Source organism: Pantherophis guttatus, chromosome 3 (assembly GCF_059756535.1).
Source record: "Pantherophis guttatus breed Tessera chromosome 3, ASM5975653v1, whole genome shotgun sequence".
Lineage (NCBI taxonomy): Eukaryota > Metazoa > Chordata > Lepidosauria > Squamata > Colubridae > Pantherophis > Pantherophis guttatus.
In genome coordinates, this window is record NC_142065.1 from 192003499 (window position 1) to 192025534 (window position 22036).

Here is a 22036-nt window from a genome sequence, read left to right on the forward strand (position 1 = left end):
GCCATCTGCAGGCAATCTGGTATTCTCCCAAGAGCTAATTGATGAAACAGAGAAGAGAGAGAGAGAAGATATATTCAAACACGCATATCGATACATACATGTATATGCATATATATGTGTGTGTGTATATACATCACAGCATTTGTTTCTGAATGAAATTGTTCAGAATTGTTAAGTTCTAAAGATATTTGCAAATTAATTACAGAGAGGAAAAGAAAAATTAAAGCGTTCCTAGTTCTGGAAGTAGAAACAAACAATTGTTTTATATTAATCTGAATTTTGCAATGTGGCATGAGTTACATTCCTGTTAAAACAAAGCAAAACATTACACAAAGAACAACATGTCAGGGGAATGATGCTATATTTCTAGATGTAAAATATCTTCTTAACCTATATTATGATTAAAAGGTGTAGCTATTCTAACATGCACTCTCTCTCTCTCTCTCATTGTGAGAAAGGGAGAGGGAGGTATCAAATGGTTATCTTTGAAACATTAATTTAAAGAGGAATCAACCCTTCCTAGCACCATCTGGCTGATTTTGCTGCACATGGGACAAACTGTATTTTTGGCAGGGCTTCTCTGTTGGACAGCTATAGGCTGAAGAATTATTGATTTATTTGTGCTATCAATAAAATAAAATAAAAAAGGAGGAAAAATCCACTCAATGCTAGATAAGTTGCTGCTTTTCAGCAGCGTCTCTTTTTTTATATGGATGGCAGTTGCATCCACACTTTTTAATTTTTCTTTGAACAGAGCTGGATCTCATGATTAAAGCATTCCATTAGGTGATTTAAAGGGCAATATTGGTAATACATGCACAGTCTGAAAATGCATAAAATTTCATTTCAGCTCCATCACGGTGAATGACTGCATTCCCACTCACCTCCAACTCAACTGCTTATTTGATCTGTATATTTATGTACAAAATTGACCTTCATTAGAAGTTCATTGTTGCCACTAACGAGACCTATGCCAAGTCTTTTAATTTCCACAATTAAATTATAAAAATGTAAAGTGTTCGCATAATTTGGATGCCCACTTTTCTCCAATATATACGACTTTATAACTTTTGCTAATATATTTCTATACATTTTTTTTTCTTAAGTGCCATATCTTTGCATACAACCTTTTCTAATATGCCCATATTTGCATTCAGTTTTTAAATCATGACTGCTATGGGATTCAGAGTTTACGTACGTGCAATTCAAAATGACAACTGTGTTCCTGTTTGCGTAGTAGCTGTGCAAATGCCTGTTCAGTTGGGTCTCTTAAAATGTACAACAGTTGCCATCTTTCCCCATCTTCTTATTCCCAAATACACCTAAACCTGGCTCATTTGTATACAACTAATACAACTATTGTGACAAGGGGTAGCTCATAAACAGCTGCATGAGAGTCCCTTGAAGCTCTGTTTGCATTAACAATAATGATTAGTGGATAGTCTCACAGTTAAAAATCTTTCTTTTTAAGAGACACAAAATATCCCTTCAAGCTGCAAAGCCCTCGATCTCCAAACGGGTTGCATGGATTGAGTAGAGTAGGTTTTTTCAAATGGTTCCTGAGAATGTACAGTCTTCTATACTGTAATATTTTAGTGGCACACAACTGAAGAATATGCATTGCTCAAAGGAATAAATATCAAAACAAATGAAAAGTAAAATCTAAATATTTGACTGTTCATGTTTGTCCTTCCCGAAGCATGCCACTGCCATTTAGTCACAAAGAATGAATACAATCTCAGTGCTAATATGATGAGCAGACTGTGATGATTGGTAATTTTTTTCTTCTTCTCTCCCTGCGTGTTGTATTTGTGTAATAATTTTAAACACCAAAGCGGAATGCTGTGGATAAAGGGAAAAAAATGTACAGTGTTTGCACGGATTATTCCTAACAAGCCAGCATTTTATATAGTTGCAAGAGATTTTTTTTTTCTCCTGTCTGTTCAGGCTTGGTGATGAAGAGTGATATTTTAATAGGCAGATGGTAAAGACAATTACAGTTTGGGGCTCAGCTGGGAGTTACATCAGTTTATTGCAAATTATTAGTTGATAAATGCTTCTGTTTACAAGCAAAGTCTTAAGCAGCTTTATAATCAGTTTATCAGCTGTAGCCTGATTTTTGACAGCTTGCCTGAAGGGCTACGCAAACATACCTTCCTTGGCTGTTTAGAAATTATAGTGACCATGCAGGGATGCTGATAGGCAGCCTCTGTGCACCTGTAGATTGATTCAAGTGTGCTGTTAGTTGTAATAAAGGTTAACGGAGGAAAATCCTCAAGGTGCCACACACAAAGCAGCTTTTCTGATTCTGCTAAAGAGGAAGTGCCTGACTGAAACCAATGCATTTTTGCACCAATCAAATGTATCCTTACCAGAAAGGGCTAGTAGGATTGTGCATATCCCAAAATGCTTTTTTCCCCATTAATATGCCTATGTAGATCCACATTTGCTGTGGATTTGCTGCCTTCATTGAAATACACAGGAGAGTCCAGACACATTAAAAGCACACACCAGCTTCTTTTCGCAGCATTTTCCTGCAGTAATTTATTTTTTTAAAAAAATAGTATTTTCATTACTAAAGTGGATGAGGATGGAGGGGGGAAAAAAGGCTAAAAGCCCACAAATGCCCTGCTGCACCTATATTAAAATAATCATGTGTTAAAATAAATGGTATATTGCTGCAATAATTTCTTCTCTTAAATTCTGCATCATTCAACATTTGAATTTCACCCTTAATTGCAGGGTGAAATTAAAACAGATAAAAACAAAGCATTGTTGCAAACATTGCTCCAGACTTAGATAAATAAAGAAGCTATCTCATCTGTCTTTGTTTGCAGAAATATCTGACTTTCACTATGCCCATGACACCTAAATTTGGAAATTGTGAGAGTGTATATTCCTTTATAGTCAGTTATCTAAAAGCATTGTTTGCTGTTTGTGTCAATATTCAATATTTTGCAATTGGACATGAGTCATATGAATTAAAAACAAAAACCTCTTAACCAAAATAAACCTCTTAAAAAGCACAGAACTTCTAAGAATATCCATTTGTTTATCCCCAGTGATAAATAAATAGAGACAACTGCATCGGGTGGGTTCTAAATTTTTTTACTACCGGTTCTGTGGGCGTGACTTATTTTGTGGGCGTGGCTTGATGGTCATGTGACAATTCTTTAGGATTTAGCAGAGGTACTGGTCTACCAAGCTTTTAACTGGTAGACCAGTAGCCCCAGACCCCCTTGGGATCCACCTGCAGCCCTCCCCTGCCTCCTAAGGCGGTGGAGCGTGTGGGGGGTGGATGCTTTTCAAGAAGTCACAAGGAGGGCTGAGAGCTGGTTTCTGTCCCACAAATAAGTAAGAAAATATAAAATTGAAAAGGAATACAGCAATAGAGAGGGATGAAGGAAGGAGAAGAGAGATGGAAGAAGGAAGGAGAGAGAGGGAAGGAAGAGAAGGGAAGAAGGAAGGGAAGGGAAATTAGAGTAGGAGTGAGGGTAAGAGAGGGAGGAAGAGAGGAGGAGAAGGAGAAAGGAAGAGGAAGTAGGGGGGAGAAGAAGGGGGAAGAGAAAGTAAGAAGGAAAGAAAAGAGAGAGGTGGTAGGACTGCATCATGGGGAACAAGAAAATGATCACAATATTTTCCATATGCATCCCCCCCCCCGATCGCTGATCTATTTTTTGCTCTCCTCCTAGTGGATGTTTTACACAAATTAGTGGATTTCAGTGCTCATTTGGAAGACACACACTCAAATCCCTATAATTATTACCAAAAAAAAAAAAAAAATCCTGTCAGTCAGATAAAGGAAGGTTCTCTAGCAACAGGCAGTCCCTGTTTTCATTCGCTTCTTCAAACAAACTTGAACAAAGAAGTGAGCCTCCTTTCAGCACATATCCAGTTGCCTGCAAACGAAGAATTTATACAATGGTAAAGGTGTGACTTTGTTTCTTTAGTTCTGTGTGCCAAAAGACACAGTGTTGACCGAGACAGGGTTGGTCAACACATAAAAAACAGGCAGATTTCTCATCCCACCATCACGGCCACTAGACAATTATTAAAATTCTCCTTAAAAAAGAAGGCCACGATCCAAGCTGTAAGTGGGAAGTTGCCATATCTAAGTATCTTATGTTCATTCTATGTATCCTTCAACAATATATCCCACTGCAAGCTGCTTTTAAAAAATTGTACCGGCTTTGGAGGAAAGGCATTTGAGATGCAGAGGAGTTTCTATCCAGGAAAAGTAAGAAAATCCTTGCCAAATAACTAAGTTGCTTTTACAAATCTAAAACTGGTCTGGAATCTGAAACACGTCTTTTTCTCCTTTGCAAGCCACTTACACTCTTGATCCTATTAGCATACAAGAGCCCATATTTACAATGAAACTGAGAAAAAAGAGAACTTGTTTATTCTATGTAGCAGCGCAAGAGGTAAGGAATGGTCTGAATTGGACAGATCTATTTTGCAATCACACAGCTTGCTTTTTGTGGTCCGTTCCTTGGCTACAAATTATGGGTTGAGTGAAATCATAAAAAATCTTCTGCCCGTTAACATTGCAGTGCTAACTATTATAGATTATTCCTCAGAGACATATGAGACAAATGATGCCATTTGGGACAGATTATGACTGTAGGAATTCTGCATTGCCCGCGCTTAAAAGTCTGCAAAGTTTATACAAGTGGGAACTCAAATTAAGATTAGAGGCTAGGTATCAAATGGCAATATCCTTTGATCTGTAAACATGGAAAAATTGCAAAATTTCCCAGTACATCATGCCATTAATCCTAATATAAAGCTGCCAGCACTTTCCATTAGTTTTGCATGAGGGTGAATATACATGAGCTGTGGCTAAAATCCATCGTGCAAATGGCTCGTTCAGTACATGGCCTGAAAAAGAAATAAATGTCGTACCAAATATTTTGGGAAAAGTTCTGTAAGTAAAAATATTGAGCTTTGACATGGGGGTAGGAAATAAACCCTACTCGTAAAATGCTTCTGATTTATGGCTGTGCATGGCTCAGATGCCTATCAGATATTCCTACACTATTTTATTCAAAAACTTGTATAAACCATGAGTTGGCATGTTGGAGAATACTGAAGAGGCATTAATCAACCCAAATAAACAAGTGCACAGATCTATCTAACCACTGTGAAGTAGTTAATAAATTTTTAAACAATTTTATTATAGAAAGAAGGTCTAAAAGAGTAGTGCTTAATTATCTGGACTCCTCCTGTTCTGGGCTTTCTTTTGATTGTATTAATGAAGCAGCTGGCCCATTGTTTCTCTTTAATTCCTCTATTGTTTTAAGAATATGTCAAAGCTCTTTATTCTTTTATCAGGTACTCTGCAGAAGGAACCACACAATACCTCATATTCCTACTGTATTTGCCTATGCACAAAGAAGTCTCCGACACATTTTTCAGAAAAGGGGCACACATAATTTATAAGTTCTATTCCTTGCGCTACTCTACTGTCAAGAATTTTCAACAATATTGGATGTGGATTTATTCACATGTTTTCCCTCCCTCCCCCATTAAGCAGTGCGGTTACCTTATAGATATGTGCCCTCTGTTCGCCTGAAAATCCAGGCCTGTGCTAAGAAGCATTCTTAAGGAGAGGGTACAAGGATGCTATTTCATATAATCAAACGAAACCCCAGCCTTTCCCATAGGAAAGATCTGATGGCAGCTTTCTGAATTCCCTTTAAATGCTTAAAATAAAAGGCCAGTGCAAACAAACATCTTCCCAGGGCTATTTTTAAATTTTCTTTTTATGAAATAGAAACGATTAATTCAAATACCAGCAAGGCCGTCTGTTGCCGAGCATCGTTTTAAGCCTGCAGACTGGCACACGTTGTCATTGCAACGAGCTCCTCAGATACTCTCTGACCCTCCTTCAAAAAAACATATGTACCCAAGAAATGGACACTCTGCTGCTCCTGCCGTGACAGTCCAAGGCAGCACACACAAATGAGAAGCAAGGGGAGAAGGAAATCTGCATTCTTTGTTGACATGATAGGGCTGGAAAGGTATCCAGGCAAATATGGAAGAACAGAGGCTTCGTGAAAGCATCTAGAAGTTCAATGAAGCTTGGATTATTGTGCAAAACCAGGTGAAATGTTCTTTGGTTAGAACCATTAAATGCTGCTGCCTTCCTGAATGTACCTGAAATCTGAGGAAAATGCAGCTGCCTTGCATTTCTTCATCCTCTTTGTCTTAGGAGGAAAATTAAACTATTTTTAGCATTTTCTCCCTGCTGAGGCAGTGCAGTTAAATGTGATAGAGAGGCACTAATCGGAAAACCATATGGCACCCCTGATTTTGAAGCACGGTTCTCCAACGCAAATCGGCAGGGACTCGTCTTTTAAAACCAGGAGGAGCATCTTGTCCTTCCATTTTATATTGCTCTTAAAGCAAATCAGTCATCCCAGAACTACAAAGGACAGTGAATGATTCCCTCAGTTGTCTGAAGGTCTTCATTTTGATAGAACAAAGGGGATCATGTAAACACAACGATCTCCTGGTATTTTCCATCCAGAACATCTGCCACTTGCATTGGGACCAGAATTTTTTTTCCTGCTCCATCTTCAATATCCATTTTTGGAGTGGGAACTGCACACTTTCCAGAATCCAGTCCCTTGAATTTCAGCTTCCTTGAAAACAAGTATGGGGGGGACGTTACTCTGCCTGCATAATTATACTCCATCCAGCATACAGCTTCTGAGTTGGACAGCTTATATGGAATTGATCCAGTTACAGCATCTGAAATGCTATGTGGTCACCACATCGAGAACACCATGCCAACTGAGCACCAGCATGGCCAGCTGTTTGCATGTCATAGTTGGTCACACAGTTGTATCATTTTCAAGTATGCCTCATCACAAAGACTGGAAGTGCTACGGCTTTGTGTAGAGCCGCCTCACCTCATGTACTTGCCATCTGGCGTTATGCCCACCGTTGCCGTTCAAACAGCAGCCATGCCACGGTACGAATTAGACTGTCATTTTGTAATGTGGTGTGGATCAGGCATGCTTATAATCTCCGAGTAAGCATTGTTGTTTACTGTGTGTCTGTTTACACACATGCAAAGGCACACATAAATATGCTGAGCTAGGTTCTCTACTAGAAATGCTGTTCCTTACTTTAGAGCTCTCTTTAGCTTGCATTTTGTTGTATTATATTTATCACTCATAGAGATAAATTAGAAATCATTATGCAAACAGAAGGCATCTTTCAAGGTTTGTTTTTTTTTTGAGTGGGGGTAGGGATGGAGAGCAATTATGATGTGTTGTGTTTTTATTAGCACGAATTTTGCCATTGTAAGGAGCCATGAATGTTCGAATAGCATGCCTAAAGTTCTGTGTCTTTATAGCAGATACAATTTCTTACTCTATAGGTATGGTCATACAAAATAATTGAGACTTTGTCAGTGCTGTAGCCTAGCAACAGATAATACTGTTAGGCTACTGAATAGTTCCGGTTTGACAAGTAGGGAGTGTTTTTTTGTGTTTATCATGTTTGCTAATGATGGGATCCTTTCCAAAGGACTTGTCTTAATCTTAATTAGAGTTTATCGGCAGAGGCCCGTATGACATTCTGCAGGCACTGATTTCATAAATAATAAAAAGAGCAGATGAAAAAAATTTTTGGCAGGACTGGGATATTTGAGGCAACTGATTATTGTAATAGAAGCATAGATTTTCCAAAATGTGATCAACTCTGAACTATGACTTTGCTCTCAAAAATGTGTTGACAAAATTCACAACGGTTTTGACCGCAATTATGAGGGTCAGTTGTAGACTTCCTGTTAGGAAACAGAGCTGTTTCCACAGCCCAGGATGATAAAGGTTACAAAGAACAGAGATCGGAGCATATTTTTGTACAGAAATGATATTTGAATGACCTAAAAAAATGCAAAGATGGAGCATCAGTGAAACAAAAAAGAGGAAAGAATACCTCAAAATAGCTTTTTCTTTTCGTAAAAACTGAATGTATCTATTATTGTTCAAATGAGGAAAGCTAAGTATCTTTTCTAAAGAAAAAAGAAGAAACAGTTCTGTCTTTCCACTTCATTTAGCTGTTCCTTTCTCACTCCTGCTTGCTATAGAAAACAAGAATTTATTTTTCCCTCAGGAGAAACAGATACCTGAATAATGGCACCATTAAGATGTGGGTCAAAGTGAGTGTTTTCTCCTTTATGGCTTTAGACCAGCACTGCACAGGGTTGTTGTTTTTTTCCAGGCTGAGGGTCCCTCGTGATGGTTGAATGGGATGTAGGAAGAACAGGCTGTACTTGAAAAAACTCAATACAGTTACATCTATTTTATCTTTTTTTCCTCCTTCCTATTTCACACAATATTAGAAGTTGGAGTATGCAGGGCTCAGTGGCATATGCTTGCGTCAGTTTAAAAGCACTGCTGATGTGGTCTCTTCATTGGCCACACTAGTCAATGTTTTCTTTCACAAATAGTAGTTTGGCTCAAAAAGAATCAGGGAGGTGTAGAATCATTGGACTGGAAGAGACCTTGGAGGTCTTCTAGTCCAACCCTCTGCCCAAGGCAGGAGTCCTTATGCCATCCCAGACAAACAGTTGTCCAACCTTTTCTTGAAAATCTCCAGCAATTGGAGCACCCACAACTCCAAGAGGCAAGCTGTTCCACTGATTAATTGTTCTTACAATCAGGAAATTCTTCCTTAGTTCCAGGTTGGACATCCCTCTGATAAACTTCCACCCATTGCTTCTTGTCCTGCTGCCAGGTACTATGGAGAATAAACCAACCTCGTCTTCCTACTGACAACCCTTCAAGTATTGGAAGATTGTTATTATGCATCCCCTAAGCCTTCTCTTAATTTGGCTAAACATATCTAGTTGCCTTAACCATTCATCGTAAGGTTTAGCCTCCAAACCTCTTATCATCCTTGTTGCTCTTCTCTACACTCTTTCCAGGGCTTCAGCATCTTTTTGGCATCATAGCTCACAAGTTGGGTCAACCATGAGTTTTAAAAAATGGGCTTCGAAATTTAGGTGGAAGAGAAGCATTCACCAGGCAAGTGAGTCAGGACTCACCAGGGAAAATCCCTGTCCATAATGTACAAAATGTTAGCTTGGTAGAAAGTTGACTTGATAGAAGTTTGTATTTCTTATAGGTCTGGAAATGATAAGGAGGAAAATATAAGAACAGGAAAGAAGAAAAGTCAGATGTACTGGTTGTTGTTAGTTGCAAAGTCGTGTCCGACCCATCGCGACCCCGTGGACAACATTCATCCAGACCTTCCTGTCCTCTACCATCCTCTGGAGTCCATATAAACTCACTCCTACAGCTTCAGTGACTCCATCCAACCACCTCATTCTCTGTTTTCCCATTCTTCTTTTGCTCTCAATCTTTCCCAGCATTAGACTCTTCTCCAGTGAGTCCTTCCTTCTCATTAGGTGGCCAAAGTATTTGAGTTTCATCTTCAGGATCTGGCCTTTTAAAGAACAGTCAGGGTTGATCTCCTCTAGGACTGACCGGTTTGATTGCCTTACAGTCCAAGGGACTCGCAGGAGTCTTTTCCAGCACCATAGTTCAAAGGCCTCAATTCTTTGGTGCTCAGCCTTTTTTATGGTCCAACTTTCACAGTTGGACTGGTAGTTGTGGTATTTGTGGGCTGAAGATGCTCATTTCTTGCTAAGGTCAAGTATATTTCGTTAAATAACTGCTCACCTACATTTATCACTGAACTGCACAGGGGGGCAGAGATCTGCAGTCTTGTAATAATTACTGTACATTTGATTTACTTGCATATGAAGTAAAAATGGCAAAACCAAATGCATTATCTAGTAAAAAAAAAGTGAACGCAAAGAAACTTTTCTTCCTTGAAAGATTGGATTATTCCCTCCTTTTCTTGGAACTGAGCCCCAAGTTTTCCTTCTCAAACACATTGAAAGTAATATCGCTTTGTTTGCTCATCTTTGAAAGCTAATAGGACTGGATTAATTAATTGTGCAGGATTCCACTAAAACAATGTCCTAATTCTTCTATTTTGCTGTTGTATATCACATACCCTCTTCTTATCTCCTCCACCAGATTTTTGCAACAAGTTGTTTTAAAACTGTAATCTCTTTGAGGGAAGGAAGGGGGGAAAAATGAAGTGCAGTTGAAAAGACAGTTATGCTGAAAGATAAACAGAGCAATATTACTTATCAAATTTGTTATTCACTAGTGTGGATTTTATTTTATTTTCCCAATTAATACACATGCTTGTACACAGAACACACACACACACACACACACACACACACACACACACACCTGAAAAGGGGTCAGGGAAAACCTTTTAAAGCATAAACTATGCAACATTATTGCAGCCTTAACTGTTCTGGATAAATATCTAGGCCTGAGACTAAAGATAACGCCGTATAAGTGCCTAACCTGTCTAAACATATTCAATAAATGAGCATTCATTATCATGTTCAAATACATTAGTTCATTACTTCTTACATAGTTAATTTTCTTTTCAATGCCTAACATGTGACATTTACAACCCACGCTTTGGTATAGTTCACTGTTGGAAGAAAATACGTCTTTTTAATTTGAATAACTCTTTATGAAACAAATCTCAGCATATCCCTAAAGGATGTTGGATTGGCATAACTCTGGATATGAGGTTGTATTTCATCATGTGAAAAGGTTCTTTTTTCCCCTCCGGGAGGAAAATAGCCCACGTACCAGAAAAGTGTAAAAAGATTGTATGAAGGAATAAGAACTACATTTTGTGCATTATTATTTCCTTCCTCATTAATACCCCATTGGAATGAATATACACATATTCAATTCTTTCCTTATTTTCAGTGCTTTTTATAACCTTTTCTTATTTTGCCTCTAATTGATATCTTTTCCTGTTATCCTCCTAAACCCTCTCGTTGCAACTCATGTCTTTTAATATTTAAACTTAACAGATAGGTGAGGAAATATTTTAATTATTTTTTAATTGTTTTTTGTGCTGTTTTGTCTTCAAATGTTATATAAATATTAAATACACTTTAAATGAATATATTTAGGAAGCTCATTTGAAAAAACGGAAAGTGTGCAGCAACAAACAACAAAACTATTACCGTGTTTCCCCGAAAATAAGACCCTGTCTTATATTTTTTTGAACCCTGAAATAAGCGCTTGGCCTTATTGCCATGAGCTCAAAAGCCCAATTGGGCTTATTATCAGGGGATGTCTTATTTTAGGGAAAACAGGGTAGCTAAATATACATAAGAAAACAACACCAATCTGCATCCAACCTATGTCCATTTTTCATAAGGAAAAAAAAAGATACATTTGAGGAATATATGGATCATACAGAATTTTTTTAAAAAAATTATAAGTAATGTAAAGTTTTGCTTTTGAAGCTTCCATCTATATTTTCATCAAAGCATAACTCAGCTCTTCCATAAAGACAGAAGGAATATTATAGGCCATTTCCCTACTGGTGATTTACAGCATAGCATTATCAGCTCACTGCTGAAGTGCAATAAAGTCTATCACATTATTATCATCATTTTGGTACAATGATATCTGGGTGATTCTAGAAGTTGCTGTTAGTTGCTTATGGGGGAAAAATAATCATAAAGACAGAGGATTCGCCGTGTAAATGGCCCAGCATTGTTTCTGGCAGTTTGTACAAAATATGAAATGTACAAAATATGTTTCTGTTTTTGTGTGCTTGTATGCAGGAGGCCAGCTGTGGTGCACAACAACAAAAGTTATTGCGGAGGGAGAAGAGCTAATTGCCTTTGTTGTGGATTTTGACTCAAGGCTGCAAGCTGCCAGTCAGATGACCCTGACTGATGGGATGTATCCTGCTCGACTGTTGGATTCAATACAACTGCTCCCTCAACAAGCTGCGATGGCATCCATTTTGCCAACGGCTATTGTGAACAGTGAGTGCTGTACTGCAGTTCATTTTAGAAAATAATGTTAATAAAATTAATGCTGGTGTACTCATGATCCCTAAGACTTGTCAGCATTATTTTCAAGTCAGTGGGGTTGGGGGGGAGGGGAGGAGGGAGATCACAGACTAGTCTCTGAACTGCTGGTGAGAGTTTATTTGGAAATAAACCATGGTGTGATTATAGAAATCTAGATGATTTTTTCCTGAGATTTTGTTCAATTCAGTGCAGAACGACTGTTCAGGAGTATTTTAGCCTCTCACAGCTGAAAGAAAACGACCCAAGAACTCTGGGATAGGTGTGAATGCTGGTTCATGCATTTTCTGAGCAGTACCTGAGAATGAATATGGCATGATTTTAATAATAATAATAATAATAATAATAATAATAATAATAATAATAATAATAACAACAACAACAACAACAACAACAACAATATAATAAATATAATATAATATAATATAATATAATATAATATATAATAATATTATTATTAATATTATTAATAATATTAATATTATTAATAATATTATTAGTAAAAAATAATAATAAAGTAGGAGCCTTGGTAGTACAGTGGTTTAATGCACCCTGTTATTAACACAGCTGCCTGCAATTTCTTGAATCTTACCAGGCTCAAGGTTGACTCAGCCTTCCATCCTTTCTAAGTTAGGTTAAATGAGGACCCAGTTGTGGGGGCAATAAGCTGATTTTGTATAAATATACAAAAGTATGAAGGCTATTGCTTAATGCACTTTAAGCCGCCCTGAGTCTCTGGAGAAGGGCGGCATATAAATCATTTTTTTTTTTAAAGTACAATTTAGCATTCACACAAAATCCTATATAGGTGTCTATAAAAGTCAAAAGCAAATGGAATTGGCTATAAAAGTCTTCCTAGACTATTCATGGCCAAGACCTCTTCTCTTCTCTTCTCTTCTCTTCTCTTCTCTTCTCTTCTCTTCTCTTCCCTCCTCTCCCTTCTCCTCTCCTGGGATTTTTTTTAATCCATGTTGCTGGTGCTGCCTTCTTGGGTGTGAAGGTTCACATCCATTTGAAAGACATGAGTTTGCTTTTATTCTGTGTAAAAAAAGCCACTTCTTCAATTTAATTGGACTCATTGCAGCAGTTGTGCAAACATTTTAGTTGCATAGGGACCATTCCTATCCTAGTTCATAGCAGGATATAATTCAGTTGAAAGAGTAAACCAAGAATGCACCTTTCAACTCTGTTTCTTTCATTTCCAGTCTTTTTACATTGATGGAAGGTTTCAAGCAAAATGCAACTCTATTCACCTGAAATGGCTATAGTAATTTGTACGATCTATTACCTGTATTTTTACTTTTATTTTCTTGCACTGTGTAGGGCTTAATCCCTAAATTTAACCACTGGAGAAAGTATGCAGATTTTAAGACTCTGAACTTGTACAGTAGACACTAGATCAGTAGTGAAATGTAAAATTTGCTACTACTGGTTCTGTGGGCATGACTTAGTGGGGGGGTAATGTGACTGGGTGGGTGTGGCCAACTTTTTTTTTTTAACTTTTAAAACAATTTTTTCTACAACCTTTTCAGCTGAAGAAGTTGTAAAAAAAATGCTTTTAAAAGCTTCTGACGATCCCAGCTGAGTTGCCTGATCGTCAGAGGCGTTTTTTTCTTTTAAAAACATTTTTTCTACAACCTCTTTGGCTGAAGAGGTTGTAGAAAAAATGCTTTTAAAAGCCTCTGATGATCCCAGCTGACCCACATGATCATCAGAGGCTTTTTTTTTTAACTTTTAAAAGCATTTTTTCGGCCGAAGATGTTGTAGAAAAAGTGCTTTTAAATTTTTTTTAAAAAAAAAAGGTTCTGATGATTGCGCGGCTCAGCTGGACATGGGGGGGCAGGGATTTTTGCTATCGGTTCCCTGAACCAACTGCCGCCATCACTACCGGATCGGGCGATCCAGTCCGAACGGGGAGCATTTCACCACTGCACTAGATACATCATTTAAAACAAGGAAACAAGCAAAACATATATCTAACACCTGGTTTATTTCTGGCTTAGAAATATGTCTTGTTTATCAATTGAGTGCTATGTTGCAATCTTGAAATCAAATGAGTGTTTTTAAAATAATAGCAGAGTTCAGAATTGTTCTATGAAGCTTGCCATAAACTATGGCTTATTTGCACCTTCTATTTACCTAACTATCTGTATCAATTTGCGTATTGTCTACCTATCCTCTATCTATTTTCTACAGAAGATATATTCCCTTGCAAATCTTGTGGCATCTGGTATCGTAGTGAAAGGAACCTGCAAGCTCATCTCATGTACTACTGCAGTGGGAGGCAAAGAGAAGGTGCTCAGTTATCAGAGGAGAATGAGGAAAGTATTCAACAGATATCTAGCTTCTGCCCCTTTCCACAGTGCACCAAAAGTTTTTCTAATGCAAGAGCTCTGGAAAATCATCTAAGTTCTCACAGTGGTAAGTAAAAGAGGTGCTCCACTGGAATCATCTAACAATTTAGTCTTAAAGAGAAAAAAAACACCAAAGAAGATGAACCATCCTTCAACATGAACATCCTTCATGTTGAAGGATGTCCTTTAATTTATTATTATTATTATTATTATTATTATTATTATTATTATTATTATTAATAATAATAATAATAATATTATTAATCAAATTTCTATACCGCCCTACTCCTGAAGGACTCAGGGCGGTGAACAGCCAAGATAAAATACAGATAATACAAATATTAAAAATTCCTTAAAATTATTAAATATTTTGGCCGAAACACAGATTAAAACACCCAATTTATAAAATCACGAATTAAAAAAATTTAAAAGAGGAGAGTTAGGCCATAAAGGGACCCAGTGGCTAAGACGCCGAGCTTGTCGATCGAAAGGTCGGCAGTTCAGTGGTTCGAATCCCTAGTGCCGCATAACGGGGTGAGCTCCCTTTACTTGTACCAGCTTCTGCCAACCTAGCAGTTCAAAAGCACATAAAAAATGCAAGTAGGAAAATAGGGACCACCTTTGGTGGGAAGGTGACAGCGTTCCATGCACCTTTGGTATTTAGTCATGTCGACCACATGAACACGGAGACGTCTCTGGACAGCACTGGCTCTTCAGCTTTGAAACGGAGATGAGCACCACCCCCTAGAGTCGGGAACGACTAGCCCATATGTGCAAGGGGAACCTTTACCTTTACCTTTACCATGTCCTTTAATGCCCATGAGATGGCAACATCTAGCTGACTTAGCTAATCTTCAAATCTTTAGCAGAGGTGAGTGGTGCCCGGTTGGATGTGGGTAAAAATGTAAAGATGGCAGGCGTGACTTAAGATCAGTTCTTTTTTCACATGTGTGACACATGCTAAAAGGGGCAAAGCTTCAATTACACAAATATATGTACAAATGTACCTATGTTATTAACACTCAAGACAGAAACTCTACCCCAGTCAAGGCTGGTAGGACCAGCTACCTTATATATACAAACAGGAAACTTCACTCTCCCATGCACTGATCTTGTTACCTAGTCTGGTAAGAAAACATCTGCAAGGAGAAAAGCAAGTCGAGGGGACACCAAGAACCCAATAGTTACTACCTGGATAGAAAATGTCAGCGCAATAGACCAGACAGCAGAGTCAGAAAGTATCCCAGAAATAAACCATTGCCAACTATTTGTACATGATTACCAAGAAAATATGTCAGTGAAAGAAGGAACTTGAAAGAGACTGTGTCTTTTCTTTCATTGTACATGCCTACTCTTTCCACATTCTAGTTATAACAGCAGTATTGAATGAAAGGCTGTCCTTTATTTAAAGTAAATGGAAAGTGTTATGGATAAAATAGCTCATTCTGGGGCAGTTTGATAGATGAGATGAATGCCAGCAGCTAAATGGTAGTTCTGGAAGTGGCCTGCTCAAAGAAAAGCCATTTGTATAAGACATTATGACTGCTCACATATAGTTATTGGAGATAATCTTGAATTTGATGATTTGTCTGACGAGTGTTGTGGTCACTAAAACTGGTCTATCTGCAATTCCTAGAGTAACGTATTTATTATTTTTTTTACTGATCAGGATATATGGAAGTGAGGAATTTTAGTTATTTCTCTATATCCAGTTAGGACAAAACCTTTCCTGCTTAGCTTTAAGTTGACAGCCCTTCATCCTGTAGTAGATGATGGGTCCATTAGGTCTCTGTAGAATCTGGTGGATTCTAGGTGATTTTCAGATCTTTAGCTAGCTGTGTATTGCCATGGCTGGCTTTACTCTGCAGCTGTGATTATTGTAAGATGCAGATTTGAAAGTGATCATGATTCATTGACAAGATCCCTTTCAAATACCATCTTACTTTTGATAAAGTAAGGCACTCAGGGTGATGAAAGAGCTATTGAGCTCTTAGTACATTTATCTAGCACAGGGGTGGGCAACTGTGGCCCTTTTACAACCTGCGGACTTCAACTCCCAGAATTCCTGAGCCAGCTTGGCTGTCTCAGGAATTCTGGGAGTTGAAGTCCACAGGTTGTAAAAGGGCCACAGTTGCCCACCCCTGATCTAGCAAATTCCTAACAATTTTTACTGTATTTTATAGGACCATATCCATATTTCATAAGTAATCTTCCTTTACTGTCGTCCTTACTTTGCTCCCCGCTTGTTTATTCTTCAAGTATGGTCTTGAACAGGGTTTTCAAAATTTGGCAATGTTAAGATTTGTGGACTTCAACTCCCAGCATGGCTAGTTGAGGAATTCTGGAAGTTGTAGTCCACAAGTCTTAACGTTGCCAAGTTAGGAGAGCCCTGGTCTTGAAGATAGAATTATGGGATAACCATGAAGCTTCTAACATTGGAACATTTCAATTCTTTTAAGGCACAATGGGTGCCTTGTCAGTTAGAGCGTTATACTGACCTGTGATCTCTTGTTTTATGTTCTTTAAGTACAGTGTAATGGAATATTCCAGTTTGCTTTATATTATGTTATATTATTATTTATTTCTTATTCTTTTTGTAGGAGTAAAAATGGAAGAATTTCTTCCCTCCGGCTCTAGCCTGAAATGTACTGTTTGTAACTATACCGCAGATTCGGTTATCAACTTCCATCAACATCTATTCTCACATCTCACTCAAGCTGCCTTCCGATGCACACATTGTCATTTTGGTTTCCAGACTCAGAGGGAACTGCTACAGCACCAAGATCTCCACATTTCTGGCAACAAACTGCAGAGAGAAAGCGATGCTGAGCACTCTCCGAATGCCAGTGAAGAGACTTTGCAAGCCCCTGACAGTTCCCAAAGCCAAAAGGCAGTGCAGACAAAGGATGTGAGTTCTGACACTGAGCTTGATAAATGTGAGAAGAAGACTCCTCTTTTCCTTCCAAATCAGAGGCCAGAAACACAGACCACTCCACATAAGCAGAGCTTCTCATACACCAAAATAAAATCTGAGCCATCTAGCCCAAGGCTTGCCTCGTCTCCGGTCCAACCTAATCTCGGTCCTTCATTCCCTATGGGTCCTTTTCTTTCTCAGTTTGCTTTCCCCCAGGATATCACGGTGGTTCCACAGGCTTCTGAGATCTTAGCCAAGATGTCTGAGCTGGTTCATCGAAGGTTGAGGCATGGAAGTAATAGTTATCCCCCAGTCATTTACAGTCCACTAATGCCAAAAGGAGCTACCTGTTTTGAGTGTAACATCACGTTCAACAATCTAGATAACTATTTAGTTCACAAGAAGCACTACTGCAACAGTCGATGGCAACAAATGGCGAAGTCACCAGATTTTGGCAGTGTTTCAGAAAAAATGCCTGAGGCTGTGAGTCCTGGCAATGGACAAAATGCAATCAACATTTTGAGTGCAACGGCTCACACTTCAGATCCTGAGAATCAACTTCTTCAGGCGTCTTGTATCAATTCTTCTACTGTCCTTGATATCATTGGGCCAAATAGTAAGGGTCATGAGAAAGACTTTTCATCACAAGTGAAGAAGCTGTCAAATACTGCCAATAGTGATGATAAAATGAATGGGAAGCCATCTGATGGCAAGAACTCAACTTCTACATCTTTAATAGAAGGAGAAAGCGATCCCAACAAAACTACATGTGAAGCCTGCAATATTACTTTCAGTAGGCATGAAACATACATGGTCCACAAACAGTATTACTGTGCCACTCGTCATGATCCCCCACTTAAAAGATCAGCTTCAAATAAAGTGCCCGCCATGCAGAGAACAATGCGTACACGCAAACGAAGGAAGATGTATGAGATGTGTCTACCAGAGCAAGAGCAAAGGCCACAACTGGTCCAGCAACGCTTCCTTGAAGTAACTAATCTTGTGAACCCTTGCACATCTTCTCAAGAACCAGCAGATAGCCTTGGAGAGTGCTACCACCCACGCTGTGATATCTTTCCAGGAATAGTTTCCAAACACTTAGAAACATCACTGTCCATTCATAAATGCACCTCAACCTCAAAATGTGACACCCAACATTCCACAATTTCCTGCTTGGAAATGGACGTCCCTATTGATCTCAGCAAAAAATGTTTGCCGCAGACTGACAGGACATCCACTTCCCCCAAAAGGCTGCTGGACTATCATGAATGCACCGTATGCAAGATCAGTTTTAACAAAGTAGAAAATTACTTGGCGCATAAGCAGAATTTTTGTCCCGTCACTGTGCACCAACAAAATGAAATGGGACATCTTGATAGCAAAGTATTTCAAAACCCAGAAAGTGAACGGAACAGCCCTGAGGTCAGTTATGACCGAACCATCATCAAATGTGAGAAAAATGGAAACTCAAAACAGGCTTCTCCCAACGGAAACTTGTTTTCTACGCACTTAGCAACCCTTCAAGGACTTAAGGTCTTTAATGAAGCCACCCAACTTATAGCTACAAAAGAAGAAAACAAACATTTTCTTCCTCAATGCCTTTATCCAGGAGCAATAAAGAAAGCTAAAGGAGCAGACCAGCTTTCTCCATATTATGGAATAAAGCCAACTGATTATATTTCTAGTTCTTTTGCTGTTCACCACAATGATGTAGATCAAAGTACGGCTGCAGAAGGCGATTCACTGAAGGGCCAGACACCATCTAATGGGTGCCCTGTTCAGAAAAAAGAATCTTTGCCCCTCTTGCCAAAAAACAGAGGGATGGTTATCATTAATGGTGGACTAAAACAGGAGGAGCGGCCTGCAGGAAACCCACAGCAAGAGAACATTTCCCAGACTCCCCAACAGCATGAAGATGGACACAAATCACCATCTTGGGCCTCGGATAATAATTTAACTGCCAATGAAAATGTCTCGCCAACCATTCCAGCAGCAGAAGAACAATTATCTAGTATAGCAAAAGGAGTAAATGGTTCTACTCAGGCCCCTACCAGTGGAAAATACTGCCGGCTGTGTGATATCCAGTTCAACAACCTATCAAACTTTATAACTCATAAGAAGTTTTATTGCTCATCCCATGCAGCAGAACACGTCAAATGAAAATGGCTGGCCCCCCCTGTTTGGTATCTGTGTTTAGTATACAGTATTGTTCCATACAAGTCTGAAAGAGAGCTGTTTGTATGACTTCTGGACAATCAGGAGTTAGTTCATTACTGCTGAGTTGAAGACTTAAAAGATGTACTTCCATTACAGTTCATTAGTAAAGTGTATTCTTGGTGCCATTTTCAAAACTATTTATTTATTTTACGAGCAGTGTTCATAGCTGTAGTTATTTTTAATTTAAAGAAAAAAAAACTTTATATTAAAGTCATTTGTAATGTTATTGTATAATTGTGTAGCACATATGGTTTGCACTGTATAGTAGATTTTAAAGAAAATAGTCACAAACTCTACAAAAAAGGCATTTTAGAAATTTAGCTTCAAAAGCACCTGTGTATCCTATTTTTCCTTATATGCTATTGCAGATATGTGTAGATGCTAAAATATAATTTGCAAAAGGTTTCAACTACGCTGTAAAGTTCGCCTTAAAATTTCAATTTTTTAAAGAATTTGGCTCAGTTTGCACTTTATATTTTAGCAGATACAGTACCTTAGTCACTAGGCTTTGCATTTGTATGTAGCGGTATGTTTGTCTACTTTCTTACCTGAAATGTCTGTTAAAATGAAGATGGCTTTTTTTTTTCCTTGTATAGTCCTTGTATTTTCTTTCACTGATGCATCTCTGTCTCAATTTTTAAACATTTGCTGTTAAATGCAATACTTTATAAAGAATGAACAAAATTACTGGAAGCAGTATTGTAAGTAATGAGGTCATATCTATCCATTTTATCTTTTGAAAGGCACAGTCAAAAGGAATTTCTTAGCTCAATGCTGCAAGTATGAATCTAATTCATTTATAAGATATATTTAAATATAACAGTAGCAATACTGCAACTGGTGATCACAGAGATAATGTTCTACTTCTGATAGAAATAATTTCTCAACAAATGTTGTTACTATGCATGTATATGGATGGAATAAAATTCCAGATCATCAGACTGGTCAGGCAGTAATTTATTCATTTAAAAAATCTTATCAAGCTCAATAAAGTAAGTGGCTGGTTGTGGGCTAATCTAATATTGTATGCTCTTCAGTTAATATAAATGTCCTAAAAAATGCCATGCAAGAATGGGAACCCAGAGCTGTTGGAGCAAGGAGGAGCTAGGAGGAGTCATGACCCATCACATGTTCCTCCCATTCCTCAATGGAGAATTGCTGTATTTTATTGATTTTACTTCCAGTGTCAACCCTGCTTCTAGAAGACAGTTGTAATACTGAAACCACTATACACGGGGTTCTACATTGACCTTCCTAGCATATCACTGTAAACCCGTACCAGAGGTATGTTTTATTGACTTGCTAAAATAAAATCTATGCAAAGTGGAGCACAATTTAGGACCACTAATCAAGCCCAAGTACATACTATGACATCTGGATCTCGGCTTAAACTCACTCAAGGGGAGATAGAGAAAGATAGGATTATCTGGCTGAGACTCATCCCATCATGACTGGTCCTTAATGTGGTTATGGATGGAGAGTAAAAGAAAAGTCAGATGCTCTTTTGAAGTCCTGAACCAAAAATCCTACTTTTGAGAGGATACCTTCTTGTATTGAAAACTACCATACCATTGGTGGATGCCCTCTTCGGTGCCTGTCCTCTGGAATGTATCTATTTATTGTTGATTGCATCCTAAATTATGAAGAATTTTAAAAACTGGCATGTTAACCATTTGAATTGCCCAATCTAGCATCACCTTTATTTTCAAGAATGTCTCCTGGATCTTCATTCTTTGAATGCTTGCTTTGAAAATATGGCATTTTCCCCAGAAAATGAGACAAGTTATCAAGCATCACTCTTAGATGATGTAGCAAAATGTTTCATAGACTAGATGAAGCCCAAAGTAAGGCTCTAAAACTCAAGTCCTTAAATATTATTGTAAATGATTATCAACTGAATACCTGTAAACATATAGCATGTCCTTGAAAAAAGTGTTGTTATTCCTATCAAGGTGAGACTCTGTGTCTTTGACACTGTTGAAGGAAGGTTATTTTGTCCTAGAGCAATGTTTCTCAACCTTGGAAGCTTGAAGATGGGTGGACTTCAATTGCCAGAATCCTCCAGCCAGCAGCGCTGGCTGGGGGATTCTGGGAGTTGAAGTCCACCCATCTCCAAGCTACCAAGATTAGAAACACTGTTCTAGAAAGTAGCAGTTTGCATTCTGGTCAATATTCTGTAGTTGGCTTTACCCATCATGATAGCTATAAGCATGTCCCTCTGCTGGCACACATCAAGAAGTTCACAACAAGCAATCCTTCAATTCAGTTGTGATTGTACCCTGTTATAAACTATCAAGTGTACATCATTTGAGAGTGAGTTTTCCTACCCACAGAGGAAAAAAACACCCTGATGTCAGATCTGTCCATAACCAAAACCAAAACAATTGAGAATTGGACCTGCCCACTGAATCACTTGAGTAATTAAAAAATAAAGGTACAAAAACTCAGTTCCAACATCAATAAAAACTTTGTTGAACAACTGATGAAATGGTGTCTTAGCTTTCCTTCAATAATTGTCACTAATCAGAAATTCTTGGATTGTATGTGCCTGTTTAATTGGTTCCATTCCAGCCTGCTGTGAAGAAAACTAACACACTAGCT

The 22036-nt window shown here is 38.2% G+C and overlaps 1 protein-coding gene across 5 annotated transcripts in view; it reads left to right on the top strand.

The window, feature by feature from the left end:
* The window catches only part of ZFPM2 (zinc finger protein, FOG family member 2), a 339422-nt gene extending 319048 nt beyond the window's left edge, over positions 1-20374 (top strand). For 4 of the 5 annotated variants that reach the window (XM_034422175.3, XM_060681869.2, XM_087890847.1 and 1 more), the window contains 3 exons: positions 11699-11905; positions 14147-14371; positions 16905-20374. In XM_034422175.3, coding sequence (XP_034278066.1) covers positions 11699-11905; positions 14147-14371; positions 16905-19378 — 2906 coding nt within the window. In that variant the 3' untranslated portion in view covers positions 19379-20374. Of the gene's footprint in view, positions 1-6814; positions 6980-11698; positions 11906-14146; positions 14372-16904 lie in introns of those variants that run through there. The other variant, XM_034422176.3, reaches the window with a different exon arrangement.
* The last annotated feature ends 1662 nt before the right edge of the window (positions 20375-22036 follow it).